The 20,923-nt window shown below is 39.1% G+C and overlaps 1 protein-coding gene across 4 annotated transcripts in view; it reads right to left on the bottom strand.

The window, feature by feature from the left end:
- The window catches only part of LOC145988879 (cyclic GMP-AMP synthase-like receptor), a 61,519-nt gene continuing 40,596 nt past the window's right edge, over positions 1-20,923 (bottom strand). For 2 of the 4 annotated variants that reach the window (XM_083124151.1, XM_083124150.1), the window contains 5 exons: positions 19,426-19,549; positions 17,139-17,300; positions 9,461-9,625; positions 6,107-6,235; positions 1-2,739 (listed from right to left, as the gene is read on the bottom strand). In XM_083124151.1, coding sequence (XP_082980277.1) covers positions 2,395-2,739; positions 6,107-6,235; positions 9,461-9,625; positions 17,139-17,300; positions 19,426-19,549 — 925 coding nt within the window. In that variant the 3' untranslated portion in view covers positions 1-2,394. Of the gene's footprint in view, positions 2,740-4,321; positions 6,236-9,460; positions 9,626-17,138; positions 17,301-19,425; positions 19,550-20,923 lie in introns of all 4 variants that reach the window. The other 2 variants (XR_014441798.1, XM_083124152.1) reach the window with 2 other exon arrangements.

The raw sequence follows: 20,923 nt of genomic DNA, 5'->3' as shown, positions 1-20,923 counted from the left end.
TCCGGACGCCCATGGGTGGAAGTGACATCAGTGAACAAATACATATGCGTTAGGACTAAGAAACATGCAAATTTGTAAATTTTTATTGTCTATTTTCATCTAAAATGTAAATTAATTATTTTGTTTAATACGAGGATCATATATAAAAAAAAGTGATTACATGCTCATAACTGTCTAGTTTTATAATTGTGGAGGACAAGGTTATTGTATTCCTTCGTAATAGTCTCAGGCCGAGTATAGCACATGTTGCCAATTTTTTGGCAATTTGATCATTTCGTCAGCAGAATCATTTATCAGTATATAACTGAGGGACCGGACTCAGGTCTCTCTCTTTTCTCTCTCTCTCTCTCTCTCTCTCTCTCTCTAGAAAGAGAAAAAGGCAGAGAAAGAAGGCCTGCAAAATGTTATCAACGGTCTTCTGAAACAAGTCATAATCTCAAGGGGTACTTCCACATAGTACACCCAATTGTCAACCTCACTTCCATACAGTACACCCTGGACTGCATTTTGCAGACTAACGGGGCTCTGGCGTCTGGACCTATAGCCAGTATAATCCTGTAGGGCTGTGTGTGTTGTCCTGTGTTTTGTCCTTATGTGTGCTGAGTGCCCCTTTACAGCTTCAGCTTTTAACCTAAGTCAGTTTTCCATGTAGTACACCCAATTGTCAACCTCACTTCCACGTAGTACACCCAACTGTCAACATCACTTTCATGTAGTACACCCTGGACTGCATTTTGCAGACTAACGAGGCTCTGGCATCTGCACCTATGGCCAGTATAATTCTGTAGGGCTGTGTGTGTTGTCCTTATGTGTGCTGAGTGCTCCTTTACAGCCTCAACTTTTAACCTAAGTCAGAATATTTTAGTTATACGACATTACAGTTATGTTATTTTGTTATGGTAAGGGGCTGAACCCTATATAACGTGCTGGGTGCAAAATAGCCTAAGTGCTGATGCACCCAAAATTTTAATTCAAATTCATAATCTCAAGAAATCATGTGCAGACCAAGCTCGGTTCAAGCATTTGTCCAGTTTGCAATTTGGGACATTAAATTGTGGTGCAGCACAGTTGGATGATGTCCAGTGCAGCACAACGTCTTGCCAGAAATATTGGTCGTTTTAAGGTGATTGTCCAGAAAGTTACTGCAATACTCACTTTTCATGGAAACTCCTTTCGATACTGTGTGACAAAGGAAAACGACTTTGCAGTCATAGGTAACAAGAAGCATCATCTTAATGTTTTTAGGTGGTTGTTGGAACTTTTGTGGTCTTGGCAAATCAGTGTGGTGAACCACTTATCCACTGTTGTATATTGAAGTGCCTCATACAAGCTTGCACAAGTTCTCTGTCCCACTTACAGCATTACAGCTACAGTCAGCTCAGTGCTGCCACCACATGTCAATCTATGGAACTACAACATGCCTCATGTAGAGTGGGAAGAAAGTCTTTATCTGAATCCATGTTGCTGCCAGTGACAAACAGTGCACATATTGTTAAGTAATCCCTTTTTTGAAATGATCCATTTCAAAAACATGTGCTGGAGTGAAGCCACGCTGCTAAAAGTGAGCAAATTTTATTGCGACTAAATCTCCTGTAATCTGTAAATTCAATGCTGAAAGTTGGAAATCTTCTTTAAAGTAATGGCTGAAAGTTGGTCATCCTAGCTGTTACATTTTGCTTTTCAATTATAATAACTTTCAAATTTTGCATGTTTGGCTTAAACCAATTATTCAAATCAAAGCTGTAATACATTACCCTGCAATAACCATGGTTTTTATTTGATAATTATGTTAATATGCACGTAAATTGATCAAACGTGTGTCACGGATGTTACATGCAACACACAACATACATCTGTGATATACATTTGGTGGTTTCTGCAGAAATAAATATTATGAAAGTGGAAACTTAGGTTAATCAGATAAAACATGTTAGGGCTTTAATTTCAGTAATTGCTTTAATCGAAACATGTTCTAATTAAAAAGAGCAAAATGTAACATCCATGACAGCCAGTGTAACTACAAATCAATCTTCATGGAATACTTGAGGGGTGGAGCATGAGTTACATGTATAACTTAGAACTATGAAGTGCCAACATTTTAGTGCTACGTTTAAAACTATTGTTTATAGAGGCATCACTATGTGCTCCAACAGCTAAACATAGTACTTAGTTATTTAAATGTGCCTTTTTCCCAAAACTGTCTTGAATTGAGTTGCACCACTTGTGTTCGGAACTCCTCATTTTTAGCTTTATATTGGACCAGTGGTTATCAGCATTACAATTTTTTTTGTCTATCCCTATTTAATTGTATTGGGTCAGAAAAACTAAATGTATAATAGAAGAAAATGTCAAACCTAGGAATGTAAAATTTGGGTTCCACTGTATATCTACATATCATTGGTTGTCTACAAGACTTTTCCCCTGTTCTCCAAAGAACATTCGAACTAAAATTTTTACCTGTTCTCCAAAGAACATTTGAAGTAAAATGAATATTATTATAACTCCCACCAAGATCCAACCGTCGTATGTTGACTTCATCCCTTGTAATCCGAAGACTTCATAGATGACATCCTCTCTACTCTCGCCTCTCTCATGGTTGATTTTGTTCATGATTCTAACAACACGATCTCTGATTATTCTTACTGTGTCTGGGTTGACGAACTCAAGCAGGTTGCATCTTCTATCCCAGACACAAACGATCTTCCGCCGTTCCAAGTGGACCCGGAGTTTGTCCAGCATCTGTAAGTGAAACAATTTTCTTATCCTATGATTGATAAAATTCCTAATGTAAAGCTACTAATGATCATGGTTTTTATGTTTATTATAGTTAATTAGCAGCTGGCCAGCATTAGATATTAGGGTTAATTAACATGTTTTGTGTGTGTGTGTGTATGCTAATGTGTGCGTTTATTTGAAGTTTTATTATTTTGCATCAATTGGTAAGGCGTCTGACTTTCTCAATATTATTTACATAATATAACATAATTAGTTCTTCCTGAAATCAACACTTCAAAAAACATGGTTCAACATGAACCCTCTACCCTCCTCCCTTTCTCTTAAGTCACCCTCATGTGATCCCATACACACCTGAGTTAACCTGCCTAGCTGAAAGTCTCCAAAGTATTTCCAAACTTAGAACAGCATGCGGGAAGATGATATTTCCGATTCACTTTTATTCAATCTTTGCTATGTGACAAATGTTTTAATTGCATCAAAGTAATAATTTAGAGTGTAACAAATATAACATATCGTTATCTTGCTGTGGGCTCCCATGTAGCCAAATGGTCAGCACTTTTGCATTAGATGCGGGTGGTCTTAGTTTCGATTCCCAGTGAGAGCTCCCAGAATTTCAGTGTTGACCCGTCATTATGACATCAACAGGGAAGCTACTTGCAAAGAAGAAGCAGCAAGCTCCAGTCTCAAAAACCAGGAAACAGCAGCGATGGGACGCGATGCACTAACCATGTGTCACTCAATGCAAAAACTTCTTGGCAGGCTCTGGCCAGCAGAGGCTGTTGCACTACGGAGTTTAAGTTTTATCTTGCAAGAAAAGCAAATATCAACAATCCTGGCAAAGAAACAGTCAACTTGTGTTCCACGAACGTTCAACTCCATGTTTCACTGCCCATCAGGACAAGCAGGGTTTTATCGAGAAGTTTCAAGGAGAAGTGCTTGTTTTTGTGAGGATAAGACTGCAAATTTAGTGCAAAAATGAGCATAAATTAGGCATTTGTGTACAACTTTAGGGATGTTAAACATTTTGTCAATATTAGAGGATGCTGAGAATATGTGGAACAGAATTAGAAAAATAATAACTTATTTTCCATTTTGATGGAGAGCAGGTGTGCAGGTAAACTTTAAACTAGTGTACAATCGTCTCACTCATGTTCATTTATTTGGAGTTCTTGCAGAAGTTTATGAACTGGATCTTGTTGAGCGACATTCTGGAAGGACATTGGTGTGTGTGTTGAAATCACTGAAATGAGTGTAATGTATCGAATGCTGTTCTCTGTAGTGCATATTTTCCAGTGTAACTGTACATGCACATAAGTTTAAAGTAACACAACAAATATGTTTCCTCCTGGCAAATATATCCCGTAACGCTCTCTGAGGAACGTGGGATCAAACCAAGAACCTTAACCATTAAGGTGGGTGGTGTAGCTTACTTAATCATTCATCCTTACTGGTGAGCACTCGCCCATAGCAGATAACTTAATGGTAATGGGCAAGAGGTTACTTTACACATTTAGAAATGGCAAAACACAAGCATTTGGATTTATACCTTCAAGTCTAGATCAACATGGTTGGAATAGTATAATACCTGTCTGTCTGATGATGAAGAAGTTCCCTGTGGAAGGCTCTTAGTATAGGCCTGTACTTATTCGCTCAATCTCCCTAGTTGCTTCCCGTTCCAAGGCTCAAGACAAAAGACCCCACACCGCCTGTTGCTGTCTAACTTATTCCTTCCTCCCCTGGTTATTGCCCTCAAATACCAGTAGATCAGCACCTTGATTCCAATAGATCAGGAGGATTGGTTAATTTCGGACCTGGCATTCTTTGAATGCCTGAAAGTACAACAGCTGCCGATAGAGGTTATTAATACTGGCTTGCTGCATTTCTCTGTTTAGAGGAGATTGACACAATCCTACAGTTTTGAATTTGTCAAGGAAATTACAATTACTCGTGTCATTTTGGTAACATGTTACAAACACACAAGTACTGAGGAAGTAATGTGCTGCTAATGCAATTACCGAAAAGTAACATATAACTTGCTAACTCTGGTCAGCACCACATAGGTTATTTACATCTGTCTCATGATGAGCAAGTTTTGCTTTAACTAAAAGCTGTCAGGCTTTAAAATGTAGGAAATGTCTTTAATGCAATAAGGGACACAGGACAAACACAGATACATTAAAATGCAAAAATAAATATTAAGGGTATAAAACTGTAGGCCAAAATGCCAGCAAGGACAAACACATTAAAATGGCATACTTACAGATTGAAATGAAATGAAATGAAATTCAGATGGCAGTAGCTTGTGTGACGTAGCAAGACAAACACATGTTCTAAAATGCATGTGTGTGCACTCAGGTACAGCAAGGCCAGCAATGCTGGCACACAGCATAACTGTTACAAAATTCCTTCTTTAACTTTTGGTTTTTCATTATTTCTTCCGTGTTGCCTCTACAGAATCAACCTGCAAGCCTCCAAGGTTTGTCCTTTTCCGATATGGGGCTATCTGCACCCTCTCGTGGCATGTTGACAAAACATCTGCGACACATCACCCTGGCCAGCCTGGATGCTATGTGAAGGGAAATTTTGATTTCCAATCGGTAAGGGCTGAAAGATAGCCTTCAGTCTGCTGATGTCCTCAGTGTTGTGAACTGCATGATTAAGTTTCCAAGTGTACTGTATACTGTCAGCGATATAGCATATCCACCAAGCTAGTTAAAATTGATATTCATAAATAAAATATAGTTTCAAAATACAGGAGAAACACAAAAATATGATTGCTGACATACGGATGACATATTCTACGTGAAAAACGTTTCAGAGCATTCGGTCTATTAAGACAGCTAACAGCACATGAACACATCCACCAAATAGAGTTGGTAAAACCTGCTGGCTGCGGTCACATCACACTTTTTTCAAGTGCTTTGTGAGATGAAAAGTTACTGTTTTTCTGACAAGTGAATTTCTATTTTTTTGCTTCAAAAACTTTAGTGTTGGCATTGTTTACTATTTACTACAGAAAGAACTACGTGCTGCCAAAGTGGATTTGTGAATATTGCAATGTGTGAAAATCTTGAAAATTGTTTTTATATCATCCGCGATCGTCTGTTGCATTACGTTTGACAACAGAACAAATGAAATTTGAGAAAACGGACAACTGTGCCAGGACATTCAGAGATGTTAAGGAAACAGTATCAGGTAGAGTGATCATGTTTTCAGTATAACGTAACATGTAGAAGCACAGAATCTGCTTCCCCAACGGAAAATGTCCTTGCACGCCACAGCTAAAATTATACTTTGCAATAACCATATCACCAATACATTAGCATCGGGAATTCAGCTCAACAATTTTCTTTCCCTTTTACTGACTTACGTGCATGAAGTTGGGTGCAAGAGGACCATTCCATTGGTATCTGTCCTTGTTTGAAATATACTCTTGAAGGAAAATTACTACAATGAAGTAGCTTGCCAGTTTGTGCCATCCATTACTGTCACGCAGTTTCTGTAATTAAGATCAATAACACAAATAAATAAATCTTTCATAAAAGGTGTGTTAGAAAATTTCTGAGAATGATTCAATAAATGGAAAATACAGTAGCAATCCAGCAAAATCACTTCGCTCATCTTCAAAATAATTCCTTTCAGATGCAACGTGCTTTTGACAAGATTCATATAGATGCTGGAAGCTTTGGGAAAGTACTGCTTTGGTATTCTCTCTAACATTTTTTTTGGATGTCTAAAATATTGAAGAATGTTATTCCATAACTAGCTTTTGGAAATAAGAGGTAAACATAATCATCTCTATTTGACCCATTTTTTATATGGATATGGACATCATCAAGATACATGAATACATAAAATAAAATATATTGTATGCAGTGGCGGTGATTAGAGGGGCAGTTGCCCCCCCCCCCCACTTTTTGCCACTTTTGTTCCCATATTATGCTAAACCTTATGTATCAACGGAAAGTAAACTGTTCTTGACCCCCCATTTTTGGAACCCAATCACCACTGATTGTATGGAATAATTATAAAAATGCAGAAACATTAAAAATGTTACATAATCTACATCCATTTTTACTGTTTATAAGATGTGATATCCTAATAACATTACTGAAATGGATGCATGACAAATCAAAATCACAAGTCATTATTCAAAATGGCCACACTTAGCACGCACACACTCCATAAGTGTTTGTGGCCACGCATCAATTGAATTACGCAACACATCGACTGGAAAATGAGCAACTGCCTTCAGAAGAGACCGCTTTAAACTTTCAATATTGGGATGTCTCTTCTTGCAAGCCATTTCCTGAAGCTTGGACCACAATTTGTAGTCCAAAGGGTATATGTCCGGACTTGCAGAAGGCCAATCCGAAGTGCAAATTAAGTCTGGTACATTTGCCTACAGCCACTGCTGTGTTATTCGGGTCCCATATGTTGGGGCTGAATCCTGCTAGAAGCTCCAGTTCTGACCATGGAAGAGAGTGTTGTTGACATTCTTGACTAGTCTCTCAAGCACTGTCTGCTGGTACACTTTGGCTGATGTTTTTACTCCTTTTTACAGAAATGGAGCGTGCCCTCATAGCAAATGTTCTAGACTTCATTTTCACTTCAGATTGGCCTTCTGCAAGTCCGGACCTATACTCTTTGGACTACAAATTGTGGTCCAAGCTTCAGGAGATGGCTTGCAAGAAGAGACATCCCAATATTGAAAGTTTAAAGTGCTCGGTCTCTTATGAAGGCAGTTTCTCATTTTCCAGTCAATGTGTTGCGTAATTCAATTGATGTGTGGCCACAAAGACTTACGGAATGTGTGCGTGCTAAGGTTAGCCATTTTGAATAATGATTTGTGATTTTGATTTGTCATGCATCCATTTCAGTAATGTTATTAGGATATTAAAATATCTCTCAGCATTTTGTGTCAATTTACTTAAAACTTTGTGACAGTATTTATGGTAAGACTAGGTATACGAGGTGTGGCTAGAAAAAAACCGGATTGATGTTATTGTCGACAAACGACAAGCGCGTCAAGGTGAAGCGGTGCATGAGTGTATAACGTGATATCCTGCCTATCGACTGTGTGATTTTCCATGGTGCGCGGCTCTCAGTTCCGCTGTAGCTTGTGGACCAAGTGAACTGTATTTCTGTGCTCCGTCGGAAAAATGTAAGTGTGAAAGTGGAACAGCTAATCAATTTGAAGTTTCTTATGAAACTTGGAAAATCCGCCACAGAAACTTATGGTTTTTGAAAGAAGTATACGGAGATGAGTGTTTATCGCGCACGCAAGTGTTTGAGTAGTTTCAAAGGTTTAAAGAGGGACGAGAAGTGATCGCGGACGACTCGCATCCTGGACGGGCTTTTCGATGAACTGATTCGAAAAGTTCGTTGCTTGAATATTGAAGCTATTGCAAAACAACCAACATTATTAAATTGCGGTGCTGACGACCCTTCGTGAGCTAATAAGAAGACCACGACCTGATTTGTGGAAAAGGAGTCATGGATTCTTCATCAGGACAATGCTCTTGCCCACACGCCATTGTCAGTCACGGCTTTTTTTGGCCAAGCATGGGATCCCAGTGTCAGAACATCCACGCTATTATCCGGATCTAGCTCCGTGCTACTTTTTTTCCCCCAAAGATCAAATCAGCACTGAGAGGAACCAGATTTACAACCGTAGAATCTGTGAAAACAAAAGTGACGGAGGTCATGAACATGGTTTCAGAAAATTATTTCCAGCATTGCTTCCAGCAATGGAAGATTCGTATGGAGCGGTGTATCGATAGTGCAGAGGAGTACTTTGAAGGGGATAATGTTCGTATTGTACAAAATAACCAATAAAAGATTCTGTAGCAACAGTCCGGTTTTTTTCTAGCCACACCTCGTATTATCATCCCGTTTGTACAACAGCACAAAGAGCTTGGAGTCATTTTCGACAGCAAACTCACTTTCAGCCACCACATAGATTACATAACTTCGAGAGCCATGTAAACCCTTGGACTAATTTACAGATTTCACACATGTTTCTGCCCTCAAAACCTACTTTACATCGTGCGTCGTACCTATTCTTGAATATTGTTCCTGTATTTGGTCAATCGCCTGTGATAGCAATATAAAGAGAACAAACAAAGTGGTACATTTCTTTATCAGAATAGTCAAACATAGATGCCCAGCCCTTGCAAACTTTTCCAAACATGAAATTCTATCCACTCTTCAAATTCATGATCCGTCCCTTCGCTGTCTAGTTTCAGATCTAACATTTCTTTTCAAAATCATGAATGGACAACTTTTCACTAACGAACTCTTGCCACATCTTCACATCCAGATCCCATGTACCAACAGCAAATGCAACAACTTCTTTTATACAAAAGCCTCAAGGCTATCCCTAGAACAAAGGTCATTTCTCCATAGGCTACAAACAAGGAACAATACACTAATTGATCCTCCAGGCTTCCATCTATCTAAGCAGGCTTTCAGAAATGCATGCATCATGCAGCTGAAGAGAAATTAATATTTGTTATACCCTTGTTATTGTTTTATTATTATTATTATTTTTGTTTTTTTATTCTTGTTACATATGTGTGCGTCCTTCTCATTTGTTAATTTCTATTTTTCTCGCTGTTGATATCCTGATATAAAATGGATTCTCTCTGTATTCAGGATTTCTCAAATAAATAAAAAATAAATATATATATATATATATAAAATATACACATGCATTACATACCTTCATTAGCTTGATCAATGGCTTCATGGTTTTCAAATCATTCATTATATCTTTTTCAAAGTCATAGAAAGACATTCTCCAGTAGATATCATCCAATCCTTGATGACTTCTTACTTCTTTGAATTCCTTTGGCACTGCGAACCATGTTCTGTCACGTAAATCTCTCTGCAAGATAGAAATAGCATTCCTTGTTGTACAGTGAACTACATCCGAGATTGTTAATAGAAAAGGCTGTAATGTCCTTAGAGCGTTCAGATAACCCCACCTAAAAGAAAGCAGACTTAAGGTCCAAAATGGTGTAATATTTCCTCCCTGTTAATTCTGACATGATTGTATTTAAGTCTGAAGTCTGTAAACTTAAAGGGAGGATTTGGTCATTGTGTCGACGAAAATCAGAGACGACCCTAAAAGAGCCATCTGGTTTCTTTACTAAAAGGATTGGGTGACAATAAGGACTACCCTGACAGTGGCTAATGACTCCTTGGTCCAAAAGCTTGTTGCATCACGTAGGTGAATAGGTACTGGATAGCTACTGGCGAAAATTGGATCTCTTGTCTTAAGTTTAATGTCATATTTTAAAATGTTAGTTTTTGTAAGTTGGTCACCTGGCCAAAAAACGACATTTGCGTACGTGTGTACGAGCTTTAGGATTTTCTCCTTGTCTTCGGGTGAGAGGTCAGGATTAATTTGGAATAAAGAAGGATTCAATTTCTCTTGGCTTTGACTGAGTTTCTGATCTACAACACTTTTTTCTTGACGAGTATATGATTGGGTAACATTGTTACTTGTTTCATCCCAAACTGAAGTTAAGTCAGTTAAATTTTCACAATGTGAAATGTCACCAATGGACGTGTGTTGTTCTAACTTTACTACAGTTTCATTTGGGTTAATTACTTGGATCACAGGGGATTCAAGATTTATTGTGGCATTTGGGATTGTAATGCCATGTTGATGCATGAATTCTTTGAAAGGTGTAAAAAGCAAATTTTGGTGTGTTACAGATGAGAGGGGGGGGGGGCAACATCAAACAAATGTGTGTACGTGTACAAGGTTGAAGCTGAACAGTTTCTTTAATTGTAGCGTGGCATGTAAACACTTTATTATCTTCTATTTGATCTAAAATTTGTTGTGAGACAGTAAAGTAAAAAAAGAAAAAAAAAAGTAAAATGCTCCCCTGTGCATAGCACCACGCCATGAAGGCGTATAGGGGGTGTGGGGGTAACGCCCCACACTTTCTTGATCCGGTCGTGAGTGGGGGTGATGTGATCAGCATCATGCCCCTGACCGCCTTTACCCAACAGGGTTTCCCCCAGGTACCCATGTTATTCGACGCTGGGTGGGTGCCGGGGCCGCTTCCATCGTTAGAAAAGTTCCCGGATTTGAACCTGCCGGGGATCAAACCCGGGACCTTTAGCATGGTAGTCAGACGCGTTACCGACTGAGCCACTGCGGCCACAATATGAACTTTATTGCTTGTTCTTGGTATATTCCATCTGGGAATGCGACCAAAGTGGTGCAACATTAGAGTATTATTGTTCAATGAAATGTCACACTTTTGAGCTTTTAAAAAGTCATTGCCAAGAATGGGGGGTAAACTAGAGGATTCTATAACTCGAAATGTGTGTGACAACTTGTGTTGTCCTATAAAAAGAGGCACGACTACAATTTTAGAGAGTTCAGTTTCGAACCCGTGACCCTTTGTATGTTGGAATTTACGGTGTAAGATTTTACATGAGGGGGGATTAAATGCAAAGGGATCAGGCTGATCTGGAACCCTAGATCAAGAAGGAGGTCAATATTTTCATCTTTTGTGCATTTACAAAGTATAATCCATTTTTTTCAATAATAGGAACTTGAGTAAATTTTGCCTGATTCGCAGCTTTGTTCCTGCAAGCTACATTTATTTGTTTAAATCAGACTGCCTGTTAGGGTTATAATAACACATAGTTGCGGTATGATTATTTCTTCCACAGTATATGCAATAGGGAGGATTATTGGGACCCCTTGAAGAGTTGCCTCGAAAATTTCCTCTTGAGCCACCCCCGGAAAAGCCACGAGAGTTTCCTCTAAAGTTCTATTGCGAGCGATTGGCTCTATAATTGGACCTTGGTAAATTTCGTTGAGTTTTCCCCTCGCTTTGAAACTTAGTGTCGAGGTTATTGGAACTATTTCCATGGTTGTTAGATTGTACATTTTTAGCTAATTCTATAACATTTGTGCAAAATGAAAAAAACATCTTCATTTGAGGTCAATTTACATGCCTGGAGCTGAGCTGATAAGGCATCCATATTCTGATTTGGATTATTTCCGGCAGATGTAGTTCCAGCTGGGGGAAGATTTGTAGGCTCTGACGCACGCGCCACACTGTGGCCGGTGTAGGAACTACTAGAAGCTGGCAGATTACATTGGGTGGGAACTGTCTGACTGGAGAAACCGGAAGGTAGAGGGGGTGGGAGCGGGTGTTGTATAGGTTTGCATGTATGCGGGCTGTGTCAGAGGGGGTGGGGGTGGAGGTGGGGGTAATTTGCTGAAAGTTGTTTTGAGTCGGCTGGGAATTGAATATACTGGGATTGAGTTGCAGGAAATTGGACTGTGGACTGAATGGAGTGGTGTTGGAAGTTGAGCCTGGGAATGCTGACTGCATGTGTATTGCTGCCGTGTTACCGGGAAAAGATGAAGGGGATGTAAAGTACACTGACTGCAGATATTTAGCGTGATTTAATGCTTGCTCTAATTCATTCTGCTCTTCTGTTCTGCGTGTCTGAATAAGGGTTTCATGTCTATCAAAATTTTGAAGATCTGCAATAAGATTGTTTCTTAGAAATAACATAAGCATAAGGGGGTTCAGTCAGGGTTTGTTTACGTTGCAAGAGCATCTGCTGGGTTGATATGCGCTCTTGAAAAGATCAGTTATTTCTGTTTTGATCTGGTCATAGGTCTTGATAGAAAGCTAACGCAATGGGTAGCATCTCCTTTTTCTTATCTTCACTCCAATTCAATGCTGTGGCTATTGTCGTAAGTTTAGCGAAAAAGTTATCTACATCACTAGGATTGTGACAACTGAAGGGGCTGGGATAAAGGGCAGATGGAATGTTGACCGACATTGTAGGGCTGGGGTTAATGTGTCTTACAATACTAGTGAGAGGGATGGGTATTCTATGGTTTCTTCTGGGGGGTGGTAAGTTCTTGTTGGAAGTAGGGATATCCGTCTTTTGCAGCTCTTGAACGAGTTACATGGGGAGAAAATTCTGGAAGGGGGGTTCAGTGAAAGCAGAAGCTAGTTCTAGTAAGTGATCTAAGGATTGGTCTAGGTCGTCATGTAAACTGAGTTGCGAACTATTCTTGCGCGGTGATTTCTTTCTTATTCAATTTCAAAACACAAAGGAGAGAAAGAAAAAGAAAATAAGGGGGTTGTTAATACAAAGGAAAACCCTTGTGCCAAACAAACTTCAGACTATTTACTTCACTTTCAGCATTTTATGATCACCATGAACTGGTGTGGTGGGGGGGTGTTAATTAAAACAATGAAAATCGTTGAGTATTATGTACGGAAGGGTACAATAGGCAAACTATGAAGTGTGGGGTATTATTTTAAACCTTTTTCACAGAGGGGTGGGGACGGGAGGTAATTGTGGTAACCTAAGAGGGAATCGGATCTCCGCTGTGAAATGTTTGATGGGGGTTTGAAATTTGTATGTAATTTGTACCGGAGTGTACAAAATTACGATTTAGCCTGAAGTATCTCCACAAGAAGTGTGAGATGCAGGAATAGAATGCAACGTAAAATACTTGATTTTGCAACAGGGGTGTGGTGGGCGGGTTTAAAAACAAAATAAATTATTAATGACAGTTGCCTGCATCATTAGTATGCAGTGTTCCGCAACTCCACCATGAAGTGTGACTCAATTTATAACTAGGGAATCTTGGAGTCAATAGGGATGGAACTAATTGAACAATGCGAGAGGTTTCATTTTATGATGTTAAACTGCCTTATTTGTCAAGGAGAAGAAAGAAGGGGTTGACAGAGCTGATTTCTCTCCACACTTACCTAGATCCGACTGAGATGTTGTTAATCCATGAATTGTCCTTGGTTCGAGGTGCAACCTTCTGAGGTGTCTCGCACCTTAGGTTCTTTGTGCCTCAAATTACCACTATCCTGTACAAATTATTAATGCCAACTGAGGCCGAGTTTGACCTTGTACTATGTTTTATACTCATTCCTTAACCTTTGTTCTTACTAGGGATGTGCCGAAGCCAATTACAGATGTATGAAAATCAGCTGAAATTGACACATCGGCATCGGAATCGGCAAAAATCCGATATTTAAACCGGTACAGATTATACTAGAGTTTTTACCTTCTAATAAGTTTTATATTTTAGTTTTGTAAGATTTATTGAAAATTTGGTTATGATTCGTCATTATTGTAGAGTTTTTGTAATAAAATTATTGCAAACTCATTCAGAGGATCAACCTAACTATAAATCAGAAATAAAACAGTACATTGCTGAACCAGGATCTGCTGTTATATTGGAAATTAAAAAATGAATATTCAAACCTGAAGCAAGTGCTGAGAAAATACTTGGGCATACCTGCTGCATCAGTATTCAGTGATTGAGTGTTCAGTGTTGCTGAACATATTTGAGATAAGAGAAGAAGTAGGTTACTTCCTGAAGTGCTTCTAAATCTCGTGTTTCTGAAGTTGAATCTGGCAGAACAGGAATTCATTTTGCATTTCAAAGAATTGATTGTGTACTAATGTTAAATCTCTTGAGAATCCATGTTCTTCTTAAAGGTTCACATAACATTTTGTAGATGCAAATGTACGTTCTCATCTCTTGAGAATATATATGTATATACATATGATATGCAATAGAAATGTACATAGCAAATTTATTTTTGTCATGCTGAAAATAACATCCCATTTCTGTTTAATAATCTTATGTATCGGAATCGGTTAAATATCGGCATCGGTATCGGTTCCAAAAATTATCGGTGAGTACATCGGCATCGGTAAAGTTTCAGCTTCGTCACATCCCTAGTTCTTACTTTTCGATGAAAGGACAAAACCCTCTATCCTGAGTGGAAAATCCCTACAGGATATGGCGAGGCCAGAATTACATACTCAGCGGTATGCAGCTTTGTCAGTGAATAATCGGATCTTAGGTTAGAAGTGGAGAGATGGAAAAGCATAATTTTTACAGATTCGGCTCTGTCTCTTCTTCATTATGTACTTTGAGATTCTTACTCATTTTGCCAAACCAAAAGTCACCAATTCTTTGGCTATGCCAACTACCTTAAAATTAGATTTATTGATCTGTAATTTCATAGCAACCTGGTACTGCATTTGAAGGAAGTCGGTCAAGGCATTTCATATTGCATCTTAAAACCTACCGCAACAAAACATTTTCAAATAACTTGGTGAGTGACGAGAGACTGGGGAATTGTAGGTCCTGAGCCACTTGCACCTTTTCGAATGACCAATGACCTTTTTGACTGCAGGGTGTCCCTAAAGAGAGATTAGTTCTCAGAGATTGAAGAAAATCGACAAAGCTTGTCAAAGTATCCTCGAACCAGAAACTGCTCAGTTCATGAATAGGCAGAGTCCACTCCTTGGGGGAGAATACCGAATGTGGTACCATGCGTTATCTTGTGCCCAAAGGGGATGCACTCGGTCTTGGTCCTTGGAGAATTCCTTAAGATGGGCAAAGGTTTAAGAAAGAAGTACATTTCTAATTCTATAATTCGTCTTCTACAGTTGCGACAAGTTTGACTCGTAATCATTGCTCAGATCGCCCCTCCTACCCTTGAATGTACAGGGAGGGGGGGGGGGTCAGTGCCAAATCAGCGGGATCCCTTCTCTGGATTTTTTTCAGGCCACCTCTCCCCCCTTCTGTTTCTAAGGACCGGCAACAGAGAGAAAGGAAGAAAGAAAGATGGAAGGGGGATGCTCGATTGCCATCTATTTTCTCTTTCTTTCTCTCTCTCTATATATTTCTTTCCTTTTTTCGAAGAGGGGGATGAGCAAGTTTTTCTCCACCTAGAAAAGAAAAAGAGAAAAAGGCAGGGTAACCACTCCACTATCACCTCCTATTCTCGCCTCTTGTCTCCACCCCGCTGTTCTCTACTCGCCAACTTTTCCTGAATCTTTCTTTCTTTCTTGGAAAGGAAGAAAGGATTTATTACCTATACAAGAAGGTGGTGGACCTGGCAGCCTGCCTTCCTTCCTTCAGGTTGAAAGAGAGTGCAGGGCAGAGACACAACGTAGGGAAGGAGACAAAAGAAAGCTAGGGCTATACTTCGTTACAAACCTACTTCAAGGGGTCCCAGGCTCAATAGTTATCCCCTCTCTCTCTCTGCCATCCTTCCTTACTTTTCTGTCTCTTTTTCTTTGAGAGAGAGAGAGAGAGAGATGGGAAGATATTAAAGAAAAAAGCAGAAAAATAAAGAAAAGAGAAGAGGAAAGAAAGATGTGGTAGGTCTTTTCTTTTCCTCTTCCATCTCTGTATCCTCCCCCCCAAATATTTACCAGTGGAGGGACTGTTGTTAGGGTGGGCACCGCTAACCACTCCACCATGGGTGCCAGGGAGGAGTTACAGAGAGACAGAGCTGCAAAGAGAGGCAACCTCCTCTCTCATAAGATGGAAAGGGAAGGGCAGGGGAGGAATAGGGTTAGGCTTGGGTTCCTCTTCTTCTTCTTCCTTCTTCTTTTGGCCTCCCCAATCTCTCTCTCTCTCTCTCTCCCTCTGTGTGTGTGTGTGTTTGTGTGTTTCCTTTATCTTTCTTTTTCTATCCCTCTTCATCATACTGAGAGAGGAGGGGGAAGGGTGATCAAAAATATAGCTTCCTGTAGCCCCAGCCCAAAGCTTTCTTTCAAAAAGGGGAGGAAGAACCTTCCATATTTCAGGTGGGATTTCAATTTTGGGAATAAAAAGTACGGTGGATCTCTCTTTCTTATATTCTCCCCTGTCTTTTCCACCCTTTGCTAAGCGCATCCGATTCCTTCCCTTCCCCCTTTTATTTCCTTCAGAGGATCCCCTCCCCCAGCCTCCCCCTAGATTCATCCTTTCCTCTTTCTTTTCCTTTCTCTCTTCCTTCATGTATGGTTGGAGAGTTAGTTACGCCTATGAGTGAAGGCAAAAACAGTGGTTAAAAGTAGAACTGAGCTTATGTGAATGTCAGTGTATCAGAATGAAAACTTAGGTTCAAATTTAATCACCAATGCTGGCCAATAATTTTCTGGAGTCCAAGTGTCTTGTGGAGTCTGCAAAAATACCACATCTAAATATTGTGGAAATTATAAAAAATGCATAATTTTCATTACAGCGAAAAAATACTTTTTGATTAAATATCTTAGAGATAGTAGTGCATCACATCACATACGAAAATACCAGTAATATGTTTTGGTAACAATCCACAGTATGTTATGAGTAGACATTATTCATAATTTATAATTTTATTAATAAATTATATTATTTACATCTGTAATGTAGCTGATTATTGTATTTCCTCATTTCCCACTCGAACTTTTAGGATGTAGCTTATATGGCTTTTTTCTTTTACCCCTCAAATTCTTAGGGTGTGGGCTATATCCGCATGTGGCTTATTTTTGGACCAATATGGTATTAGGATTTTCAATACTGTGAAATACCACCACCCTGAAACATTAATGATTCTTACCATAGACAAACGTGAGATGTGGTACAGCTGTGTCACAGGGCGTGGAGGCCACTTTTCAGTTGAGAACTCCAACACAGGTACCAAATCCACTGAAATTACTTTTCCTGTATCCCAACATTTTATATGCAGGGTATATGCTGGTCCCGACTGAGATACACTTACCTGCAAAAAAGAAAGAATATTGTAAGTGACCAATAGATGACCATTAATATTACAATATCTCAGGCAGGCATGCATATCAGTAGGAACATACATAATTCAAGTAAGTCTTGAAGCTTTCCTGGTGACGAACGATAAGAAGATTTTCTCGGGCCATTGACTAGGTGAGTTGTAGAAAAGATTCCAAGCTTTCGAGAGCTAACTTCACTCTCTTCTTCAGGGTAGAAGTGCAGTCCTGAGCGTCAACCCGGTGTATATACATTCATGGAGGTGGGTTGCCGGTGAAGTTGGCGGATCAATCGGGTGCCATGTCTGCTACGTCTGCACTGCTGGCCGACTATCACTACCCAAACTGGGTCCAGTTCAAGCAATGTGTCCAGGCCCGTAGCCAGGCAGGGGGGGGGGGGGCTCAGCCATCCCTGGAACTACCGTCAGCCCCCTTGACATTAGGTAAAACTATTTTGTGTAATTTGTTTGCAGTGAAAAGTGAAAATGTGGACAGCAGCTATTACATTCGTTCATCTTATTTATAGGGAGAAGTCTAAAGGAGCGGCAAGTATTTAGGAGATTCTCTTCTCTAGACTTAAGAAAGTTTCTTCACAGGGGAGCTTCTTTATCTGTACCTTCGTTGCCCCTGTTGCAACCTCTCATTTATACAGAAATCTGTGACTTTAATGTCATTATGCAAATTCCCTCCGCATCTGCGTCAAAGGTTAACAGCTCCCAAGTTTTGGGAACGAAGGGGTTTTATTGTTTCGGCCGGGGAGTGGAATGTACAGTAGACCCTATGATTGATTATTGTCCATCTCTTTCTGTGTAATATAAATATCTGTATCATCAAACGTAGTATGGAATGTGCAGTAAGGGATGATTTCAGTAGCAGCCAATTAACACTTCAAGTGATATTTTAAATGATATAGAAAAATGTAGTATTTGTGTGATATTTCTAAACTTTATGTAACTTAATGACCCCCTCCACCCCACACACCTAATTTACCTCCATTTAACATCGTTAAACTTTTGAAAAATGTTTTTCTTGTATGTACGCATTGCTTGCATTGTAGAATTATTTTCCTGTAGTTTACGGTTATTACAAGCATAAGAAAACAGTTTTTCTTTGTAACGTTTCAGGAGAACACACGCTCCCTTCATCAGACATTTATTTTCATTTTGACTAAAGATACAGTTATAACAATGGTTAGTAATTTTTTAAACAAAAAGAATCCTTTATGTAATGGATGTTGTCAATGTTACATTGTTGTAATATAGCAACTTAACTGTGAAAAGAAGCAGTCTGTTTTATTTTTATTTCAGATTTTTTTTTTTGATCACATTATTTCTTATTTAAAATTATGAATCCCAAATATCATCAGGTAATTCAAATTCATCATTGTTTTCACAAAGTCTCTTGATGTTTTCTGTTATATTAAATTTTACAGATGGTGGCTTACTCCATTTGTGAAAAAGAAAAATCCATACTGGATCTATGTTACCATTTTCATTATTTAATTTATTCCAGTGTTCTTCTGCAATGAACGAAGCTTCCCAGACATTCAACCCAAGAACAGGTTTGTCAACTCATATCATCGAAGAGAAGCATTTGATTAAAAAGAGAAGGGTTTTAAAAAGGTTGACGGGAAACACAGAGTTGAATGTCTGGGAAGCTTCGTTCATTGCAGTGTAAAGGAGTCCATTCTTGCGTCTCAAATATTTTCAGCAGAATTAATCAATTTTCCATAATTTGCATAATTCATAGGATAAATCCGACTTCATAAAGTGTTGCGTTGGTACATAAACTCTAAATTTCAAGTTTAAGAGTTTATTTCGCATTTTACATGCCTGGGCATCACAAAGTCTAGACTTCAATTCTTGAAGCTTTCCTACAGGCGAATGATGAAGATGTTTTCTCTGGATATAAAGCAGGTGATTTCTGAATAGGCTTCCGAGCCAGTTACTCACCCCACACTTTTCAAACATATTAAAAATGAACATTACAGTGTGTTATTTCACATCTTGTGTTTCCATCACGAACGAAACATGCACAAATAGGTCACTGCCAAACAGCAAGTGTGCTATGCACACAACTCAATAGGACTAGCATGATGTATATTGCAGTCTGCATACTTACCTCATAGCCTTTGATATACTTCTTCCCCAGTTTATGTAGGGACTTGTCAACAACTCCACGGAACCAATTATAAACCTTGTTCCTTCTCAACCAACCATCCTCAGATATCCAGTTTTCAAATTCCCTGCAAGAAGTACATATTGAAAAGCAGAGTGTAGTTTCTTCATGCTGTAACAACCAAAGCCATGTGCAATTTCATCTTAATCAATAAGCTGCTGTTTTCCATTATCATTGTCACAAAATTAATCAAATTCAGTTCGTCATTTTTAATGAAAAAAATCATTCTATATTGTCTAAATTGTTTCTTCATTTAGATATTTGGAAAGGCATTGATATTTGTGTGTCCCAAATATTCACTCATTCTAAACACCATAATTTAACAAGGTTAAGATACTAAGGGTAATCAAGAAATTCTGCTCACATATATCCAGACTTCAAATATCTAGTATCTACCTCCAAAGCAACATAAAATCTGAATAGCATGCATGGGACATTCGATGAAAAGTGGTGCTACTCCATGTAAATAACTAAATTAATTAATCTGAAAATTATTATTGTTTTTAATTGCATTAAGTTTCAAATGTTTGTGAATGCATATAATTTGCATATTTCACCTACGAAAATTCCCCACAGGAGACTCAAACCTGCAGGCATCCCATAGCCCAAGTCCAAAGCCTGACCCCCTTGAACCACACAGCCATGATGTAGAACTAATAATTATTATAAGTGACCAATAGATGCTCGTTATTATTACCATGTAACACATTTTCATTAATGTTTTTCATGAATTCAGACTCTTGTCATCATACTCAAGTTTTCTTCTTTTTTTTTCATTTGTTAACAGACACTACAACATACTGCATAATTCCTGAAATCATTTCATTATGAATATTTTAATCGAATATAATCTCTAGACCCTTACATTTTATGTGTGGAATGTCACACATGTAATGCTGGAATGCTCCTTATTCAGATATCCTGAATAGCTTGCTGACCTCCATGGCAGATGAGTTAGCCCAGGAGTCCCAGATTGGAATTCTGGCCTGGGCATGGATGTTCTTTGTAAGTGTCCGTTCATCAATTTCATCATATCATCACTCATTTTCATTGTCGTGATTAGCCAAAGCAGCAGCGTGCATTCTGGGTATGCAAGGTACGCAATGCGTACCTACAACACAGTAAGAAAAAATGAAGCATTTCTTTTCGCCTTCCCCGAACATAAAAATTCAATAATTATCGCTCTGAACGCACTTCTACTGCAAGAAATTTCGACTTCTGCATGAATACCTTGTTGCCTGCCTTGTGTCGCCTCGCCTGGCCCTCCTGCCCTCCCGACTGTGCCTTTGGTGCTGTCCGCACCCACCCACCTAATCCGCGTGCCTGCCGATTTCCATGAGCAAAAGCTGCCTCTTCTCTTTGGTACCCTAGAAATTTGGAAGGCAACCACATTGGCTCAGATCAGCTGCGACCATATGTTTGGGTCTGCCCACGCTCACCC

Source organism: Lepisma saccharinum, chromosome 6 (assembly GCF_977018435.1).
Source record: "Lepisma saccharinum chromosome 6, izLepSacc3.1, whole genome shotgun sequence".
NCBI lineage: Eukaryota > Metazoa > Arthropoda > Insecta > Zygentoma > Lepismatidae > Lepisma > Lepisma saccharinum.
The sequence above is the reverse complement of the archived record's forward strand: the minus strand, read 5'-3'. Positions and strand labels throughout refer to the sequence as shown.